The 22,711-nt window shown below is 31.0% G+C and overlaps 1 protein-coding gene across 10 annotated transcripts in view; it reads left to right on the plus strand.

Annotated features, from left to right (window-relative positions):
* LOC126865897 (peripheral plasma membrane protein CASK) overlaps nt 1-22,711 on the plus strand; it is a 262,104-nt gene that overhangs the window by 220,638 nt on the left and 18,755 nt on the right. For 6 of the 10 annotated variants that reach the window (XM_050618839.1, XM_050618842.1, XM_050618847.1 and 3 more), the window contains 3 exons: nt 5,750-5,941; nt 6,628-6,792; nt 8,373-8,447. In XM_050618839.1, the coding sequence (XP_050474796.1) occupies nt 5,750-5,941; nt 6,628-6,792; nt 8,373-8,447 (432 nt within the window). The remainder of the gene's footprint in view (nt 1-5,749; nt 5,942-6,627; nt 6,793-8,372; nt 8,448-22,711) is intronic. The other 4 variants (XM_050618840.1, XM_050618845.1, XM_050618843.1 and 1 more) reach the window with 1 other exon arrangement.

The following is a 22,711-nucleotide window of genomic DNA, read 5'->3' on the forward strand; positions in this document are numbered from 1 at the left end:
CAACTCTGTTTTAGACCAATTGATTTATTTTATATATCTTTTTAAGTAATTACAATATATTTTCATGACCTAATTTAATTTTAGTTTGATTACTATAATATAAGTTGCACTATTGTGCCATTTCTGCACTTGTGTTTTAAGCTATCGAAATGCTTAGTATTTTATATATTTTATTTTATAGAGTAAATTTGACATTACGAATGTTAAATACTTTCAAGATTACGTAATTCTTTTGAAAAAATACTTTTTAAAAATTTAATAGAGAAAATATATGTATTTATAATATTGTATTTCCTACTATTTGTTAACATATTTTATCAACTTTTGCACGTAATTCTAACATTGAATATGTTGTCTATCTCGTTTCATTATTTTATCTATAACTCTCTAATCTTCATTCTTTAATATTTTATACTCTGTTCCTTTCACAATATGTTTTATATTCCTATGACCTGAAAGTTTCAATGCGTTATGTATATCAGATAAGATATTAAAACGGAGAATAAACTTTATTAAAAAGATTGCATGCTCATTGAATTTAATTTCTCTACGAACATTCTATATAAATTTATCACCATGAATTGAACGAAAAATATTATTATGGTATTTACTGAGTAAGCCTTTAAATTTTGGGAAACCCGTTGACATACTTCTCCAGCAATTACTCCAACTACGTTTCGTTTTGAATATTCTCGTTCAACTACAGCAGACTAGTGTTGGAGTTTTCGTAAACTCGACTTCTAAAGAAATTGCATAAGCAAAAGTCAAGTGGAGCAAAATGGAGATCTTTAGAAGAGCGAGCAATGTCACCATATCTTAAAATTAATCTTCCGGATCTAAAGTGCCGTAATGTCATTAAAATTGTCAAAGAAACAATCATAATTCAATTAATTTACATTATCGTGCAATTCAACATTTATAGTAATCGCGAATTATTGTACACGTATAAATTCTTTGAAATAAAATAAAGTAAAATAAAAAAATTGAAATAAAAATTTTTCATACAGATTTTGTATTGCACGAGAAATTTTGAAATCGTAGAATAGTATTTCTTTTGTCTCCTTTCTGTCTTAAAAATATTAATCTTACTGATACATTTGTCGAAATGAAAATAAATCTTGTTACTGCTGATGATAAAATCGTTAAATCGCAGCAGTATAGTATAATTCAGATACAATTTATTGCAAATTTTCATACCTGTAAAATAAATACCTACCGTAAATAAAATTCCCAATTAAAAATCATAAAGGCTATATAAATAATAACTCGTTTATATACTATATTATACAACTGCGCAAGAATTATTGGTTTTTCTCGATATGTAAACATGTTGCTTCCAAGTACGATTAAATTTTTCGCAACTCTTTCACTAAACAAATTTCATACCCTTTGAAACGTATAAATATTTATTATTCCCCGAAATATATTGCGTTTCTAGAACTTTTAATCCTTCGCCCGTATTTATTTTGTGCTTCGTATTCTGTTTAATTCAGGGAACAAATTACTATAATGGAGGAGTTAGGAAAATGAAATTTATTTCAGAAACGGAAAGAGATTTTTTTTCTAATTTAGTAAAAGAATTGCTGAAGATTTCTTTTTCAACGTAATTAAATGAAATTGCTGTTCATTGTTTCTCTGTTTTCGAACTAGAAAAATTCCTTCAGAACAGACGTGTTTCCCTGACGAGCGAGCAGTCTCTAATTAATGAATGCCCGATGGGATAACATAATTAACGACGTTAACGTCATTGGGAATACTATCAAAATTGACGACACGAAATTTCCTACTTTTAATAACAAACAAACGAACGACGAATAAACATCTCGATGGACAATATAAACATTTCAATAATCAGAAACAAATCTGGCACAAGGGTTATTCATGAAACAAAAATACGTATGAAGTAATATAACAGAGCTTGAAGTTTTTTACGTGGTATCTTGGGAAATTTCGTTCTGAATGATTGGCACTGCAGCTACGAAAGTGGTTCTCCTGAGAATATGTATGCTGAAAAAATTATTTTTGGAAGAAATTATTTTAAATCAAGATTTATTCACTGAACCAGTTTGTTATTTATGTCAGTCCATGATCACACTTGATTATAGTTACACAGTCATTTAAAGTTCCTGATGGGAGGTTTTGTTCGTTTCGTTTGTCGACAGAGCCTGAGTGAAAGGACACGTCAAACGAATGAAACATTTCATCGTTTTTTCTTTGCTTTTCTTCATTACAACGTCACATTTAAATATATATACTTCGGACTCTGTTAATCTGTAAACTAATCTAATATTCGTAATTTGTACACATACAAAAATTAAAAAGAGTCTCACCAATGAAAAAGGTAGTAAAATATCCTATCCTCGATACAAGTGATTTAATAGCTGTAAAAATGGTTAATGATCAACGTTTCGATTTTTACTTATAGATAGTAATCTGAATCTCTACAAAGATGAAATTGCAGCAGTAAAGAAACAAACAGAATGCTCTACTAAAATAAATGACTTACAATTACAAATCATCGCATTTTAAACATCGAAATTAGCAAACATATATATAAATTATAAAAATGAACGTGTTATCCTTCTATTTCAATAATTTACAATGAATTATTATAAGTTGTGGGAATATTTGTACTTCCATTATTCTCCCGATACTCAATAATATCTCGTGATATATTCACAGAAACACAAATAATCGTATCAGTTTGTGAATAAAATTTTCGATAAGCGCGTAAATTCCACTAGTCTCGCCTATTTCCTATCCGATATGTGGCGAATCCGGCGCTTTCGAAAATTATGGTTAAATTTGTAGCGATATCTTCACATTTTCGCGCGTTACATACGCGTAAACACGCGTGCAAGCAAGGAGGATTTACATATAGATTAGACGGATGTTCACGGCACACGGGAAATAGAAACGTGGTACGGCTATCAATGCGAGTCATGCGACGATTTTGGCTCGATTTCAAGCAAACCGGTTCCAGACGCGAATGAATTTCGTACACTCGTATTTCCTCTGTTCTCGCCAATCGCCTTGTCCACTGTTGGCTTCCGTTCCTCTTCTCTTTCACGCTTGTGAATTTGCTTCATATAGTTGCTTGCAAAAGTATTTCAACGCATATATACCGCAACTATATTAGTTAAACTTAAAACCAATCTAAATATATATATGGAACATTATAAGATATTTATTTTCTACGTATAGTGAGTAGTCTAGACAGCCTAGCCTGTATGTAGTACAAAATTAGTATACGACATTGATAGCAATCTTTAACATCTAATAACTGTTAAACATGATTGCACTAAATATTCAAGCTAAGTCTATACTGACAGACAATGTTCCCGGCACCTGGCCAATTGTCTGTCAGTGTAGACTTAGCTTAAGGCTTATTGATGTGACGGGTAATTGACTGTTTAAATACTTTTGTGATCTCTGCAAAATATATACTTTCACTAAATATCGTGTACCTTCTATATAAATTTTTAGATTTTCTTTAAACTTTTTCAATACAATGATGATAATCTGATCTCATAAAAGTGGCCATGAAATTGTAAAATATTTCGTGTAGCAAACGTAATGTGTATTTGTTCACTTTTATAAGTATTCGAATACCTTTTTAGTTAATACAAGCTACGATACATATGTTCGACAAAATTTTCCCTAGCTCCGGACATTAACGCATGAATTCGAACGCGGCAATTTCGGCATTGAACGAAACAGCTCTTCACAGACACTGGCACCTATCCAACGAATTGTACCGGCACTCTGAAAACGGTAGCATTTCACACGACATGCCGTATCGTACGTCGCGAAACAAGCTGTCTCCACGTTTGCCTCTTGGTCTTTTTTCTTCCGCTTTTCAAACCGTCCGACGTGGCTCTTCTCTCATTACATAGCTTGAAAAAGGTTCGGAGGACCATTGAACGTGTCGATGTCGAGACGTTGGGAATCGATCACGGAAGAGTCAACGACATTTCCTACTCGCTTTCGTCTCACTATTTTTCGAGAGGTTCTCGATGCTCATACGTCTTTGAGAGGAATGCCGTATAGGGGATTTTATGTTAGAAGGTTTATCGTTCCATCGTTCTGAACGAGTTGTGTCAGAGGAGATTTAACACTAGAACTACCAGTTTGAAATATGTATCTAAATGTTCTATATACATATATACATGTAGAATCTCGCTCAAAAGTAATAGGACAGTTATTATATTTACTTCCAAAATAGTTTAATCTATATTTGATACCTTATAAGACAAAGAAAATATATATTACTAATTATATATCAACAAATGCAATTATATATAAAAGAAATGCATGTAATTTAAAATTCATAGTGTACGCTAAATACCAAAAATTGATATATCTTAGCATAAAGTTTATCGATATATGATTAACCAAAAATCCTTTTGCTTATACATTTGATTATGTAAGAATATTTATAACCAATGTTATTCTCATAATTTAATGATATTCTTGGACAAAAATAACATAGATGAGAAGGGACAACTTTAATATTTGATAAAACTACAAAAATTTCATTTTATTCAATTTAAAATACCGACAAAGGAAGACAACAAAGCGGTTAATTTTCAGCGTAATCACAATATTTCAACGTTAGATTATTTACGAATAATAATCGTGTTTGGTAACGTGAAATATCATAAATTACGTACTCGTGAGCGCTTTATACGGCATATTGTGTAAATTACGATTCAAACAATTCTGCGTTATGAATTTAACGAATGTTCTCCGTGTAAAAAATTGGATATGTTTCCAACGTACAGCCCGCAAAGTATGTAAAAGCAATTGTTGCATAAACTGCAATGTTTCGGCGGTACGTTATATAACTATTTTCGTATTTCAATTATTCAGTCAGCGCAGTTTCAACTTTGTACCATTAAATGCGAAACCGCAACCTCTGCGAAATTTATTTTTAACGAATTCAGAGTTGCTTACAATATTACAACTACTTCGTATTCAACCGCTTTAACGAATCTGGTGGTTTGTTATACAAAAATTTTATCGGCTGTTTTTGTATTTACAACAAAGTTTTGTTCTCTTTTTTAAGAATGTTACGATCAAAATTGGTTCTGATAAAATTAAATAACATTAAATTAAAAAATCGAAATAAATGAGCTTGAGGTAACGAGATACGGTACCAAACTATTAAATTAGTGCACATGTAATGTTTTGTCAAATAGAATTTCTCCAAAATTATGAATATGTTTAACATAATCAAATAGAGCTGATAATTATAGATGTAATACTTCGGAGAAATTATGTTGCTAAAATTTTATTTGAACAAAAGACAATTCATCTGCAGCAACCTAATTTTTCTTTTAGAATATGAGTTATTTAAACGTTAAACTGATCAATTCGACTTTATATGAAATTTTGAAGTTCGAGCCATATAATATTTAAATTCCATGTACTAAAGTTCGAAACCTTTTTTTATTATTCCCTTTCAAGTATCAACGTTCACGCACGATCAATAAAACAAACTCATCACCCTTATCTGCTTCGCATAGGCGAAAAAAGCCTGACGGTAGACTGCAATATCCCGAAATTTTGTGAACTCGAAAAACAAAGGTATTTGTGTGTTTACGAACAGCCGTCTATTCAGAGGCTACGCAATATTGCGTCTATGATACCAAAATAGCGTGACACCAGTTGTTTTATTTCGCTCAGTTCTATAGCAACCGATATTTGACTGGTGTTTAATTTCCCCTCGTTTGATCTTCTGTTTCAGGCGCTTTTGCAAGCACATGACGTAGCGGGACATGAAGTTTATGGCGAAGAAGCGACCAGAGTTACACCGCCGCCTCTTCTTCCCTATCTAAACGGAGGCGATGATCTCGAGGGTCAAAATGGTGATTTGGACCTCGAGAATGTAACACGCGTCAGGCTGGTCCAATTCCAGAAGAACACCGATGAACCGATGGTAAAATAATAATATAATACGATAATATATTATTATACTATACTATACATTTAACTTATTAGCTCATTTCATAAATTTTGCCTTTCTTTTAATGAGAAGCTTTTGATGAAATTATGAAAGAGCATTATGAGCGAATAATTCATAGATGCAACACGTGTAATAAATAGATGACTGAATCTTTAAGATTTATATTTTTATGAATATAATTATAACAACTGGAATCTACATAGAATATTATTTTAACTACCACATATCATGCAAAGTTACTACACGTTAATTTTATTAAATAAATTTCATCAAGTGAGTAAATTTTGAATATTTTAATAACTCTAGTATAATGGAAATTTTATCAAATTTTTTAATGCTTCCCGAGCTGTATTTTTCTGCAATTTCTTTTGTTTAATATGATGGAGATAGAGACATCATTTAATGAATATTTTTTCTAATTTTATTTAATTCATCTTTTTCGGCAATCAAATTCTTTCGAGATGTAATATGAAATTATGCATGACTTAATATTTTGAATTTGACCCTTTCATTCAAGAACCTCGTTACTTTTCTCATTAAAAGATTACATTGATATTCATGTACTTTATGCTTTGCTAGTCTTTCATGACTAGAATATATGTACATTGATATACAAAAAAAGCACGATGAAAACGCACCGTTATTTATTTTGCTTGCAGGGAATTACTTTAAAAATGAACGAAGATGGGAAATGCGTGGTAGCAAGAATTATGCACGGTGGTATGATACACAGACAAGCAACTCTTCATGTGGGTGATGAGATCAGAGAAATTAATGGAATACCGGTGGCTAATCAATCTGTCAATGCCTTGCAAAAGATACTCGTGAGTACAATACGAACTATAAATCACAAACATCCATGAATTCATAACATTAAAATTAAAATTAAAATTAGTATTAAATCTATATAAATTATGTTTTATTTAGTTTCACACACATCACACATTTGAAAATTCTTTAATTTTGTTTGTTTAAGTAATTCTGCGCAGACTGAGTCGCATAATTGAAATAGACTATATCTCGCGTTTCGACAAATATCTAACAAAACGAATCACACGATAAAAATGAAATTGTGTAATGAAATCTATCTTTTTACTTTAAAAAATCAACTTACGTATTATTTTCGTAATTGCAAGTATACATTTTCTGATAGTAAATGTTCAAACATTAATATTCCTTTTATCTTATGATTTCAATATATTATTCCAACATATTATTTATATTCGTCATTTTAAAGAAATAAGATTTTTAATTCATCGGCTGTCTACAACAGCTCATAATAATAAATAATAATAAAATTCACAACAATAAAATGTTGAAAAGTCCAATTCCCTTCAAAACATCTTACTCTAAGTTATTAACACGCAAAATGTTCATCAAGATAGATTGATATCAAAATACAAAATGGTACTTTTACGGAAAACTTGAAAAACCAATGTACAAGCACTTTCATAGATCAAAGTCTCTCCAATGTTCAATTAGTAAATGCTTTACGACCTAATATTCATACATCGCGTAACGTGTGACGTTCGAATGTCAATGGCCGTCATAAATTAGTGGGATTTTTAACATCATTTCCTTCTCTAGTATTGAATGGCTCTGCTACATTTCCGAACAGCTAATGCTATTTTTTCCAATAGCGATTTCCATCGTAATATCAACGACGAGAACATTTTTTCTATCAAACAGGTGTAAATTATCAGCAAGGTATAAAAGATAGTATACGCAAGTAAAATATTAAAAATAAGGAAAAATGTGTGATTAACATGGACCTTAAATATTATAGATCAAAAGCTATTACAACTATAATGGATTAATATTTCTTTTTAACGACGATGAAAATATACTACCATAATAGTTGTCCTCGAAAAGGAAGAGACAATTGCGAGACAATATAGATGAATCGACAACAAAACACATACAGCGAGTTATACAATCTGACCGATATCCATGAAATGTCTTGATTTTCGATCTCTTATATGACCAATAAAATCTTCCATCATTTTGATATGCACGTCAGATTTATCGTCAGTTTCGAAGACCTGACAATGAATGCAACAATAAACCGAAACGTATACGGAATTCCCTGTGATTTATATAGAACGGTATACATAAAAATTCTGAAGATAATGTTTATATATCGCAGTATTCTCTATACCATTTAATTTAAACAAGAAATAAGCTATCAAAAGAATATTCGTACAAATTTTGTGAAAAACTGAATTCATAAAAAGAAGCATTTTTTTACACAATGCAATCTTTTAGAGTTTTCGTCAAACCACGGATACAACCTACTTCAATTATGTGACGTACTTAAACACGTGTACGGTGTGTCTAAATGCGCTGTAACATAAACGACCTATCCACGAAATTATTACTTTAACAATTCCGCTTTCTGTTGCAGCGAGAAGCACGAGGTTCGGTGACCTTCAAAATCGTGCCGTCTTATAGGAGCGCACCACCCCCCTGTGAGGTACAAGTAAGCCCTAAAACCCAAATCCAAAACCAGTCCCAGAGCCCAAGTACAGTAAATAAACCCGTGGCCGCGGCAGTGTCGACGAGTACCGGCTCGGCCACTGCCGCGAGCAAATCCGGAAAATCAGTGAAAACCTCCTCGACCACCAATAGCAAGGAGAAAAATAAATCTAAGTCTTCTAAAAACAAAAGCGGTTCCTCGTCAACCGATAGCACGCCTAAACGACGGCTCAACCCATTATCGGCTCTCAGGTCGCGAAAATCCTAAACATGAAGAGTCTTCGATAAGTTGATCCGGCATATTCTTATAGTTTTATTAGCGCCAGTTCAACTAGAAATAGTTTCCAGTTCGATTTCGTTCAATTGGTCTTCTCTAACGATCAATCTGGCTTTTGATTACAATCGCTTGGAAAATATCAAAGTATTTTCTTATAACGCGTAAGTAGATTAAATAACGATATTTAAGATATTAATAGGTAATTAATATATTGACAGTGAAATTGATATTCGTTAAATTTGTATTATTAGATTCTTTGATGGTGAGTGAAGGATTGTTAGTCTAGTTCTGTCATTCATGTTGCTGTTTCTTATGTGAATATTGTTGCTATGTTCCTTGGGCTTTCATGTATTAGCTCTTTCACGTTAAATTATGTTTCTGAAATATCGTAAAATTCTGAAATCTAACATTTCACTTTATTCAAAATGATATTATTCGAAATATGAACCATCAAATTTAATAAACTTTAATTATTGTGAAACAAAATTATGATTTTTATGATTGTACTAATGAATATCGTAATAGTACATAGAACTAGTTCTTTTTGGGTAAAACACATGAATGGATCCTCCAGTCTTTATATATTTGTTGAAAGATTTTATTTACTTGTAAAATTAGATAGTTCATGTACAACAAACTAATATTTCAATTTTAAGATAATATAGATAATGTTGTATAGTTTGTTTTTGTGTCTGTATATCTATTAAAAAATTATTTTATTTACTTTAGATTTGATTATATTGAGAAACAGTTCTATCAATATAATCGTACGTTAAAGAAGTTAAAGGCGAGTGAGATTTATAGGTTTTTCATTAACGAATTGTTTCGATAAGCGTTTATTACCGGTCTACATGAAACAATGCTCATAAAACAAGCGTAATTGTGAATAGCTATATAACGTCACTAATTACCAAATATAAAAGTTCAAATAAATCAATTATCAGATTATGTAAAATTGCCGTAGGTATGTTGAGATGTCCAAGGAATATTGAAAATCAAATTATTGAAGCGTACTTCGGTTTTACACTTTTGTTACGTATTCACAAAAAATTCTATAGTTCTTTCATTTGTTAAAGAAAGATTATATCGTCATTACGTGATGCAGTGCCAACCAGTCCTTGTCATTTAATATTTTGAATATTTGTCTTGCTATCTTCATTAACGTTGAACGTTAGTCATATGTAGAGTACTTTAGTTTAGTTGATTACATATTTCGGGAACACGGCATACATATAAGTTAATTAAAAAATTTAAAGTAGATATGAACTCATGTTTTCACCTACATATTTTCGACTTACTACCTAATATTAATTTTATTTCTGCTAACAATACGAAAATTAAATCGTAGATATAGTTCACAGCCTGCGATAATTAAACACATTTAAAAGACAGGTATACGTAGTTTCTATAGGTATCTACACTTGTCGCTTTATAAACTATGTTACCGTAAATAACTGTTTCATCTCGTGTCACTGTGATCATAGAAATTAATTGTCTGATATTTAGTTATACAGTTTGATAGCCTGCAGTTCACCTATATAGGGTGACGTTAAATAAGAGGATGCGATATAACTTGAAATTAAATAAGGAATTCCATCTTAAAGCACGGCCGAAGATAATTTTGAGAAGTTCATTACTGAGAGCGCTCGAATTTGGTACAAATTATTTCTAGTCAATTTGTATTCTTTTTTTTTATTCGCCCTAAGTTTATTCATAATACGTATTTCTACAAACACAAGATTCGTATTTTACAATGTTTTAATATTATATAAAAACGAATAATATTGGTGGATATTTTAATTACATTATGATTAAAAATTATCTAGTTACTTTCAGTGCCATTTAAAAGAATAATTTTCGTAAATGTTTTAATATTATTTAAAACCTTCTAATCACTATTTATCGCTAAAGCGAACAGCTGAAGTTTCCTTTTTGTATTTAGTCTCGTATCACGCGTTTAATTTTCTGTAGAAGATTGAGCATGATTTGAATAGAATTACAATGGAACTTGGGAAGTTCCTCCGGTAGTCGCTAGTTTATACATAGTTACACACCAAGTTTCACGAAAGGATAAACGCGGAAAGATGCGATTCGTATAGTGGATTACGGTGTACCTTGTGTACTCGCATCCGTCGTGTTTTGATTCCACGTGGAATACATCTGGTGTTACGCAGTTAAACAACTAGAGAGCTTCTGCGAAGCGTTAAAGCTGTGAGCATTAACTTTGCGTTCTGAATTGAAATTCTGATTGCAATTTCACTTCTTGAAATCATTGCGTTTAATTTTATGCGTTTCAAACGTAAATTGGGCACTTTATCGTGAAATAAATATTGATCACATAATAGTAATCGCAAAATAAAAATATAGCCCATCGATGCTTATCAGCTAATAGTATTGCATATTTCTATAAGAAAGATATTGAAATTAATTCGAGTGTTTTTTGAAACACATGTACCAAAGATTATGAACATTGATATTAACTTAGAATTTGAGATAGTTTTCTATAGTTTATGTCAGTATTTAAGCTACTAAAAAAATAAATAAATAAATAAATGAGATTATTTAAGAGATTAAAATTTAAAAAGTAGCTTAAGGAATTTTTATTTACATTTTGCAAGATCTGATTAATTATACAATTTTAATTATATGTCGTTACAAACATTTCTTCCATTATTTCACTAAATTATATTTTAAATTGTTTATACACATTCTTTATGCGATATTACATATTTTCATTTCGTTGTCAAAGTTAAGGAGCAAATTTATTCAGAATGATTAAACTGATAAACATGTCTCTACTTTACATATAAATTGACGTAATTAAGTATGAGTTATTGAAAACGATATTTTCTTTTTAATTAGGGCGATTTTTACGTATATTCTGATATCGCGTGTTGTATACAACATGTTAGGAATTAAAGTGTAGGTTACGTTGAATAATGATATCTACATAATAGTTTACGTGAATATCCAGTTGCTTAATAAACCTAGATTCTATGAAAAGTGAATCGATTAGGAAAACATAATTTATTTGTAGATGTAGCGATGTAACTGCAAAATATTTCTCAATATATGGAAAGTATTAAAATGTAGAATCGCAGTTCTCGAAAGTAAGAAAGGGGGTTCATATATATATGTGTGAATATATAACTTCTAATATATCTTTCATTATAAAGTTTCAATATAATCTCTATATATTCGTACCTGAACATTACAATCGGCTAATATTGTTCTTCGATTTAAACAAAATTTATATATATATGACATTTCTTTTTATTATTTTTAGAATGTTGGTATAAAGTTGTCTCTAGAGTTAGGTGAACTATCAAGTAATTTCCAATGTCATTAATGGAAATGTATTTTTCCAATCCGCACTCATTAAATTCTTTTGCTACAATATAGACATAGCAAGCATTTAAGATAAGCAAACCGACTCGTTTTTCTAAAAATGTTCGCAAGCAGGGTAAAATAGCTTTTTAATGATATTTGAAAATAAAGTCAATCCTTTCTAAAAAATATTCGTCCGTCCAATAGTTTTGATAATGACTTAATATCTAGTTCGCATTAGAATATGGAAACTATAGTATTACATAACGTTTGTATCATAATTTTGCCTACTTTGTGTGAATTAATTTCTTTTCATTTTTATTTATTTTTTTTTTTTTTTTAATAATAACTGTATTATACTAACGAATGATCGATGCATTAGTTGACTGTGAGATAAGTTAATTGGAAATTACTTATGGTTTCGCCTAATATTTTCGTTGACGTTAGAAATCCATAGACATTAACGCTCTATACTTAAGTAAAATTCAGAGAGTAGAACAATAAATGTGAATTTCATGAACCAATAGGCATTAAGAAATGATAGAATTTCATCGAATTTCAATGTACTGGAAATTGAATTGCTAAAAGAATCGAAACTGGGTCAAATGTGGAGGTTTAATGCAAAAGATTGCTGTTCAATTTTGATATCTCCAAAGTTTTTTACGTGCAAATTATTAAATGTAGTTATCTGAAATGATATCTGATACTTTTGCGAATTCTTTGTAATATATAACATTACTATCTAAAATGAGATATATCGTAATTATATTAAAATTAATTATGATCTATTTTCTCCTTTTAATTAAACGATATATTACATTGTCAGACAATTCATATTTTAACAAATGTTCTAAAAACAATGGTTTTATTAAAATTTTATACCTAGATGAAAATACATTTTTTCATTAATTTTTTCTTTAATTAATTTCCAAACTAATTTTTATGAAATTGTATGTTCGAAACTAATGAAATATATGGATTTTGTCTTCAATAAACCGAAAAAGTACGAGAATAATCTCATAGTAGGAAATTACGTTTATAAAATCAATATATATACATATAGTAACTCTACTTCACACGTACAGAGTGAAATTAATGTTAAAATGAGGTATCTAATACGGAGTACGAGATAACGTTATAAATTCATTATGAACGGTGCGCGGGAAGCAGCAAGCATAATGCAGATTTTTTTAATGAAGCTAACTAGGATTTAATTGAGCCATTTCTTCTCCCTCTACAAATGAGGTTTTCAGTCATCTGCTAACGAACTATGAAAAGAACGGGCTTGAATAGGTACAATGTTCTTTCTATACCAACTGTCGCTTCCACTAGAAAATAACGTAATTTTCGTCCACCATTGCAAATGTACTTGTGCAAACTAAATTCACTTTGACGTGTGAGCGTAAACTGAATGAATTATTCAGTGAAACTACTAAACGGAGGTTTTCACTGATTTCCTTAAAGGCATACAGATACACACACATAAACATATACACTTATTGCATTGTCTACTTTCAAAATATTATTTAAACACAAAAAACACTTAAATCCATTACACATTCGATTAATTTTTTATAGCGAGCTTGATTTGCTGTTTCACATATCGGAGAGAGAAATTTTAATTTAAAATGATCATAATACCTATTCACATTATCAAATAATATTAATTTATCACGTTTCGCAAATTGTTTGGTATGCTTCGTTCGATAATTCCAGTTCTGGTTTCTTTCTCTATATGTGAACCGTAAAATGTACGAAAACAAGAAATATTCACTTTTCAGCTTAATATAGATAGATGTTATTTCAGTACCCAATGACCTCTCATCAACAGAGATTCAAACTTTTACGATTCGATATATCGTTGAATAATTTGTTTTCTCACGTGATTTATCTTTGTGATGATTAGGTTTAACGCAAAGTAAAACATACTTTGCTACTACGAATTTCCCACGCTGCTTTCGATTAATCACGTCGTGATTATCGATCTGCAAAATTACGCGTTATCTATGCTATTCAGCTATATTTGAATAGCACACACATGCAAAATCGTGAATTTATCAGTTGGTTGAATAGTATTTCGCGAAATTAGAAGGAATGTTTCTCGCAAACATGAAATGCCATTCGATTTCAGCTTACATGTGATTTTTTAATTAAAATGTTTGATTACTACGTTCATCCTTGTTTTGCGCAATTAGAAATTAGAGATATATAATTCGATATACATATAGTATACATATTATAGCGCAGGATTTTGAACATACATATATACACATACACATAAACACGAATATTTTCCCTTCCTTTTTCTGCTTCAAATATACATATACTTACGTATGTATGTATACAATATTTATACATTTGTTATTTAACTGCTTCATTTCAAATAGAGTACGGAGGAAAGTAATTTTGCGATGAAAAAATATGTAAGGGAAAGACGAACTTTCCTCTTCTCTTAAAAGTTTGACTATAACTCAATGTCGATTCTGGGTAGATGGATATTTATTATACGTCACAGTGCAGACAATATTAATTGTTAACTAGTCTGAGTGAGTGTTGAAGTATTAAATATACAAAGCATATGATTACATACTTTTTAAATATTTCTGATCGTTTATAATAATTATTTAGTCCTTGTATATATTTGTTTTAAAATGCATTGTAATGCTTGTTTCGACTATAAATTTTTTCGAGCCTAATACAAACAATTTACGAGGTAATTATACCACACAATCACATTCGGAAATGAACGTGAAACTATGACCGTGAAATTTTATATTATTTTTTAATGCAGAGTTTGTTTTCCACGTATAGAGACGATATAATTAAAATTTCTGGGAAATGTTGAAAAATATGAGCTTAATAGAAGTAATACCCAGCATCGCATAACATACGTTATCTCGCAAGTTATTCTACGCTAAATCTCATATTCAAACATCTCACGGTTTTCTTAGTTTCGTTTCAAATTTGTAACATTTATCGGTAATTTCGAAAACGTAATTTATACAAAGAAATTTTGTTAATTATTGTGCGAACAATTAATTGCATTTTGCATAAATATAGGACGACTTAAATTATTCAGAATTTTTGATAAAAATTTAGGTTCATAATTATTAATAAATATTACATTTATTTATCTATATAAATTGAATTGACACAAAATGAGAGAGCTGAGACTTATTACTATTAATCTTTATTTCTTTATATCTACCAGATTTGTTAAATTTTACTGCTCGTAATAATGATCTATCTCTCATTTTCATTTCATTAACAATATTACTTTATTATTAAAAATTTTAAATAAACTTAAGATTCAAATTTCATAAGAACTACATTTCTACAAGTTGTCGGCAAATGCTGCAATCTTGAAAAACACCAAGAAAACTATGGCACCAAATAAACCGATGATTTATCGTAGAATAACTGCGCAAACAGGGGGCGACGTGATTCATCGTATACGTATACAAAGGGTGATTTTCCTGAAAATAAGTAGAAAGTGTATGAAACTTTTTATTTACGTGAAACTTCCGTTTTAAAAAAATTGACTTTTGTTGGATCATTTTTATCAATTTTCTCCGCAAAGTATCATCATATTTCGTTCTAATAAACGAGCAATGGGTTGCATTTAACAAAGTAGTAGTCTGACACACTTTTCCAAGCTTAATGGTAGCTTTGACTAGGCAATAAATAATGCAATACGTCTTGAGGCGTCAATATTTATTGCTTACCGAACCAGTTCCATTTTTAGTACACAAAGCTGTGACAAATTACTTCTTTAAGCAACACATCCAATTCAGTCAAAATATAGCAATATTGCCTTCCTCAATTAAAATGACTTATCTACCTAAAAAAAAATATCGTATTTGAAAATAAAACTAGAGCTTTATTTCCATTGCGTCATCTCTGTCCTTTTCCATTCAATTTAAAATATTTCGTCATTATTTCATAGCAGCCTGTATAATATAACTTTGTTTGAAAGATTTCAAACATACAGAGAATTGCAAATATTTCAACATATTGATCATTCAGAAATCACACCGATCGACTTTGCTAATTAAAAAATACAAAAAACTGATAATATTAGAAACACAACTTTCTAATATTTATCCTAGAATTTATTATTATTTATATCATCTTATAAGAATAAATAAATTTACTTATAATAAGTAAGTTATTTGTTTCCCAAGTATCGAACATTAATCACGTGTGTATCAAAATTGAGAAATTGACAAAAAGTGAACTTTATCACTTTAGCACTTATATTTGTATATTGAAGACTGAATAGATTCTAGATAAGTCAGTTTAAAACAAGAAGGTTAACGTTGATCGTCCGAACAAGAACTTATCGAAAATTTGCCTATCGATGTTCTAAAATTTAGGCTCCAAGAAACATTACTGTTCTACATTTTAGACTTATTTTATCACAGAAAAATCACTGTTTGAAAAAAGTATCACGAAATACGTCTCGCCCTGTTGAGAAAAATACACAGAACGCATATATAGATGTGCAGACAGAAAAATCACGAACATAGATACAGTAGATAATTCTTAGCTCGTTGTCTGTCTCATAACTGGCCATAAGTCAACTATTCACGGGCACCATATAGAGACAACGTCGAGGCAGTTTGATACAAGCGTGTCGGTATTTCAACATGGACGCAGAGTCCTGAATCGCGGCCGACGAATTCCGAATTTTGCGCCTTGTTTCGTTTCGTAATTACATATATTCACGTACAAAGCAGCGAAACGACGAAACAGGGACGAGTCTCATTTTCACTGATAGAAGATAATTAAGTGCGATCCCGCAATCCGTACCTGTGAAATTCGAAATGAAAAAAAAAAAAAAGAACGAGGAAGAAGAAGAGCAGAAAGCAATGATGAATAGAAACGCAGACGAAAACAGGCGAAAAGAAGGCAAAGTTCAATAGTCGAGCGGTGTAACAAAACGCTTTGGTCGGCGCTTTCGAGTCCACGGCGCGTTTGCATGTTTCTCTCTTTCGATCCCTTCTATATATTTCTCTCGTTCTGTGTTCTCTATCTCTACGTATTTACCGGTGCGTTCCATTTCACGTGACCATCCTAAATACCTTTGTCACTGCTCTCATTCGAGGGATATATTTCCGAAACAGTATTAAAGTTGCGTAATTATCGCAATACGTGATCTAATGGATTAAAAAGAGGAGAACGAAACGTTTCTTTGAAATTTTAATTTTTTGAGCAGTTATTTCGAAAGCTATCGAACGTTAAATCTCTTATAAGCAAATCTATACATCACTGATTACACAATTTTAAATAACATCATTTATTTCTCTTCGACTAACATAAAATTTACCCAAATGATTATTCATTGTTCTTCTAAATGTAGAGGCTAAATGAGTTAAAATGAAATTAGTCAAGTAAAGTGGGACAATCTGCCTCCAGTCCTTCTCATTCTGTTTTCTGTTTGAGTAATATTTTCTCTTCTCATCTTTATCTTTATTATTCTTTCTGTCTGTCTTTATATCTTTTCCTCTCTCTGTTTTTATTTTGTCTGTTATTCCATAACGTCGGGTTAATCACATTCGTTCTGGTAGACAGTAATATTATTGCGGACAAGTTTCGTAAGGAATGCACCTTTCGTTACAACATGTGTTGGAATGTTGTTTGTTGTTTTTTGTCGTAAAGAAGCTTTTGTTACACCCCTCATTATACCCTCACCTGCATGAAGGATATCTTTGCAAACGTTGAAAGCTTTCCTTTCTGACCGGTATATATTATATACTATAGTTTTCTTGCATCATGATTTTAATTAATTCATACTGTGCGATTTCTCTCGATCTTGATCGTTCGAACAATTTTATTCGATCGCGCGAATTACATTTGAACGCTCCCGACATTTTTATTTCCTGCACGACGCGATGCATACTCGAATCGGTGATTGAATTTATTTATGTGGAAGAAACTATTCTTTTTAAATCGTTAGTTTATACAGCTATGGATCTGCAAATTTCAGATCCAAGCAAGAGAGAATTTCTACACCATTTATAAAATATTTCTTGAATAAAATTAAGCATTAGCTGTTAATGATTTCTCTTATTGAAAAAGCTGCAATTGAAAAAAATGACACATAGGAATATCGTATATATGGATGTGTAATTTCGCAAGTAGTTATTCTGAAGTCTGAATTGGAAAAAGTAAAAATTCTAGGATTATCTGGGAATTTAGAAATTCTGAAATTTGATTGATAAAGCTATGTATGAAATTCGGAGGAAATATTTATGTGGCAATGGTACAATATATGTATAGTACAATTTTATACCGACGATTATAATGTAGAAACTAAAGATCATAAAAATTGCAATATTTTAATATGTTTGAAGTCAACAACGCCATATATACTTAAAATAAATTTCAATATCAAGCTAGTGAACTAATCGTATAAAAATAACATGATGGAATATAAAAATGAAAAGTAACACTCATCTGTAGCTTAATCCTTCAACTTCGAAATATAGCTACTTTTTAATCAGCTTGCATAATTGAATTAATATTATTAGTGAAACTTTGGAAATCGTAAATTACAATACAAGTTATCAGCATTGATAGATACAAACTTGGTGATAAAATAAATCAAATTTTACAGAAATAAATTTGACAAATTGCGAGTCATCTGATGATCAATCACCGATCCGAGCAAGTAGTGCGATTTGATTTTTTCTTGATACAAACACGCGAGTATCGTAGAAATATCATTGTTATACCTGAAGTCATGGCAACACGCGTTTCAATCATAATCATTTCGCATCCTCAACACGAGCGGATTCTCCTTACTTAGAAATGTCCGGATGAATGTCACTGAATGTGCAAACATCTCTAAACATGCAGCTGAGGGTAGCCAATCTTACGATGAGTTTTACGTTCTCTATCCGCACCGATTTAAGTTTCGTAAATTTGCATTTTAACACAATCTCAGGGGATTCGATCAGTTTTGCGAACAACAATAACGACGATTTGCTGTAAACAAATTATTGCAATGTAAAAGCTCCTACGTTTCTCGTACCTGAAGGACGGAACGCATCAATACAGATCGTTTACGTGGTCCGATGATTCAGACAATAGTTTCTTGATTAATTGTCACGTGAATTGCAATTCTTTTAATTTCCTTTTGATTTTAGTTTACACGAGCATGAAATAAATATAACGCGAGATCATTGCCTTATAGGAGAACTTAGATAATTTGTGAATTCTTATGTTTCTTACACCTCGCTGGTTCGCGACGGAATTCGATACGAATGTTAGGTGAATTTTCATTTTTTGGCGATAAGATGCGTTGAAAAATTGTTCGAAAAATATTAAACGTTTGTTATAAAAGTTGTTGCTCTTCATTGGTTAAAGGTAGATAATATTTTCTTATTCTAAATTCGATGATTTATACGTTGAATATGTTCAATGATATTACCTTTAAAAAGGTAGAGGTAATACACCAATGTATTTTTATTTTTCAGAGTAGTTTATCTTTAAAAATATTGCTTATATTATTTGCTACTCATATCTTCAAACATACAGACTATAGCTCAAAATTTGAAAGTAAACGTCATTGAATCAAACAATATCAACTATGGTATTTTATTATTCAATGAATTATTCAATTTTAAATATATAAACTAAATGTTTAACATATAATATAAATCAAGTATTGTGTCCAAGATCGAGATCTCTTTTTTTATAATCCATAAAAAGTATTCCTACACACCCAATATAAATATTCTTGCTTGCAATATCCTTTTTATTTTTTTTTCATCATATTTCCGAAACCCTTTTACCTTTTAAAAATTTAAAGAATGTAGATTAGAACCAAAAATTGCCTGATATTTACCGAATTCCATAACGAACTAGTCGGGTCTTCAAAATAAAAAAAAAGAGTATTGGAATTTTGTTATTTATCGACGTTCCCTTGACAGACAGTACGATTAAAATCCAAATTTCGCGGCTACAAGCGTGATGTTTTATGTCTCGATTTTTGTACATAGTTTGTACATGTATATAGCTCTATGTCGTTTCGATGTTTGATCCAGCGATCCTGTTTCATTATCCAACATGAAGAGATTGCAATATCACCACGAGGTGAGGCCATGTCATCTACATGTGTACAGACGGCTTGATTGAGATAGATTTTGTAAAGCATTGTAAATTGTGTCGAAAAGTACTATATATACATATACATACATATATAAATGTTACACGAAATTCGAAAGTTTATCGATTATTACATGTGTAAGTAAAACCTGCTAATGTAATGGATTCTATTATGTAAGATTTATCTCGATTATTATGTCGTTCCGATCATACTAAATGGACCAGCACAAAACAGGCAAACGTTCAAATACTCAAACTGATTACCAACTTTATTTTTCAATTATTAGACATATAAATTCTTCACGCTAGTAATCAAATGTATTCAAAATAATTTTTAAATTGATTTAATAAAATTTAATTTTTAATCTAAGCTGTTTAAAGATATATGTGATTATTTCACAAATTACAGTAGCGAAACGCAAGGAAGAAAAGCGACGTTCGGTGTTCGAAACGAATCTTAACTACTTTCTAACACTTAATCGTTCCTGTTTTGTGCAGCAACATATTACTCACACTTAACCAAGCCGCAGTTTTTAAGCAATCGCGCTTACAATATCGATCTGTATTTTTACGAAACCCCTAACGATCCATGCATATACCCGCTTGTAATACGCTTAAGTCTGTGTCAGTCTCTGAGTCCCAGAGATACCAATATCAATGGTGGACCTCGTTCAGCTGGCATAGCGCAAAAAAGAAAAACGTAAGTGTCCCTGGTCGTTTGTACCGGTGGGCATCTCTCTCTCGTGTTAACGATAAGAAAACGAATTGTACCACACGTTGTATCTGGGAAGTGATCTTTCTCTGTTACGTATAGTGTCGGACGCGAAAGCAGAGACCCGTCATCGGCGGCGACAAAACGAACAGCGGTATTATTGCGGCGGTGCATTGTACGAAGATATAATAAAGCACGAACTGCTGGAACATCATGATTCGTCGCACGTCACCTCCAACGTGATTTCTCTTCTCTCTGTTTGTCGTAGATATATATATAGACGACCACTGTGCGCGGACTCCGATCCCTTTCGCACATATATATATATATATATATATTATTACCTGAAATTTATGATTACTCGTGTTGTTCTCCCTGTGCACCGATCTATTGTCCATGGTTATCACTACGGGTTACGGCAATATCTCTTAGATCTGAGATTTTATTTACAATAGCGAGCATATAAATAGAGCAGTTCAACTTAATTTAACATTTTTTTTATTTAAACATAGAAATTTGAAATTGTATTTTCTTTTAGTCTATATTTTATATTTTACATTCTATATTTTACGTTTATAATTGTCCAAAATGCAAGAAACGTTTTTTTAACTCCCATATTGTAGACGAAAGGGAAAATAAATTTTTTCACGGTGCAATTAGTTGATTTTACGAGTGATAATTTCCCTATTTATACGTTCGCCATTATAATCGAAGGTCTGACAAGACGGTGAGAAGGACCTGCCAATCGAGATGAAAGAAGGAAAGTGAAAAATTGAGAGACTTATTTCTAGAGTTCGATACTGCTAAAGCATTTATTATTTTGTATTAATTTTTCCTTTCGTTAATTCGATCGCTATATACAAATTTGAATTTTACGAATCATTCGGTGCCGTAAGCTCGTTAAAAGTTTCCTGCTCTACACATTAACTTACGATCCTTTGTAAATTGCCAATCCCACACAAATTGTTGCAGTATGCGTGGACCAAATTAGGTAACTGTTACGTCTCTGTGTCTTTAGCCTATTCTCCTCATCCATCGCGTCAACATTATTATCTTACGTATGTACAGCTTGAACCTCTGAACGGTAGCAACCCGAAGGGACGTACCGCAAAGGAACAGTGAACGAAATTACGAACGTTGGATCAGTGATGAAAATTTTCACTATTAAAATCTATACATCGAATTTGGCTTGGAAATGAAAAATATCTGGAACAATGTAAAATATGCCTTTCTCGGTGTTAATTTACCTTGTAAATGGAGCTTTTAGTTCGAAACCTACAGCACTCGATATTTGTCATCTCCACGCCAGTAATTAGAATCTCTCGTGGAATCGGGATGCAAGAAATTCGTATCACGATTTCTGAACATATTTCACGCCAATTATGTGGAAGTATATACGTCTTTTTCATATTTTCATTTAACCATCGATTATATAAAAATATATCTGCTACGTAGCAGATTGAAACTAGTTTAAAATCAATTGAAATCGCATCACTTTCTACAGTCGCAAACTTTTTTACAATTTGAATATAAAGTCTATACTTTCCTTTCTCCTCCAGTAAATATATTTCATATATATTGGAACTGCAAATTCTCCAATTTCGATTTTTAGAAATATCATCCCCTTAGTTTGAGAATCAATTAAGTCACGCGGCTGTATGAACTAAATTTTAACATTATAACTTATGTATCTTTCATAACGATAAACATGCTCTTTTATGAAACATGCTCTTTTTTTTATTCAAAATTAATCTTATAAAAGATTGTTATAAGAAGATACTATAAAACTGTAAAAGAATACCAATTAGAAAAGGCGTATTTTTAGGTGATCAGTGGTTAA

Source organism: Bombus huntii, chromosome 5, assembly GCF_024542735.1.
Source record: "Bombus huntii isolate Logan2020A chromosome 5, iyBomHunt1.1, whole genome shotgun sequence".
NCBI classification, from domain to species: Eukaryota; Metazoa; Arthropoda; class Insecta; order Hymenoptera; family Apidae; genus Bombus; species Bombus huntii.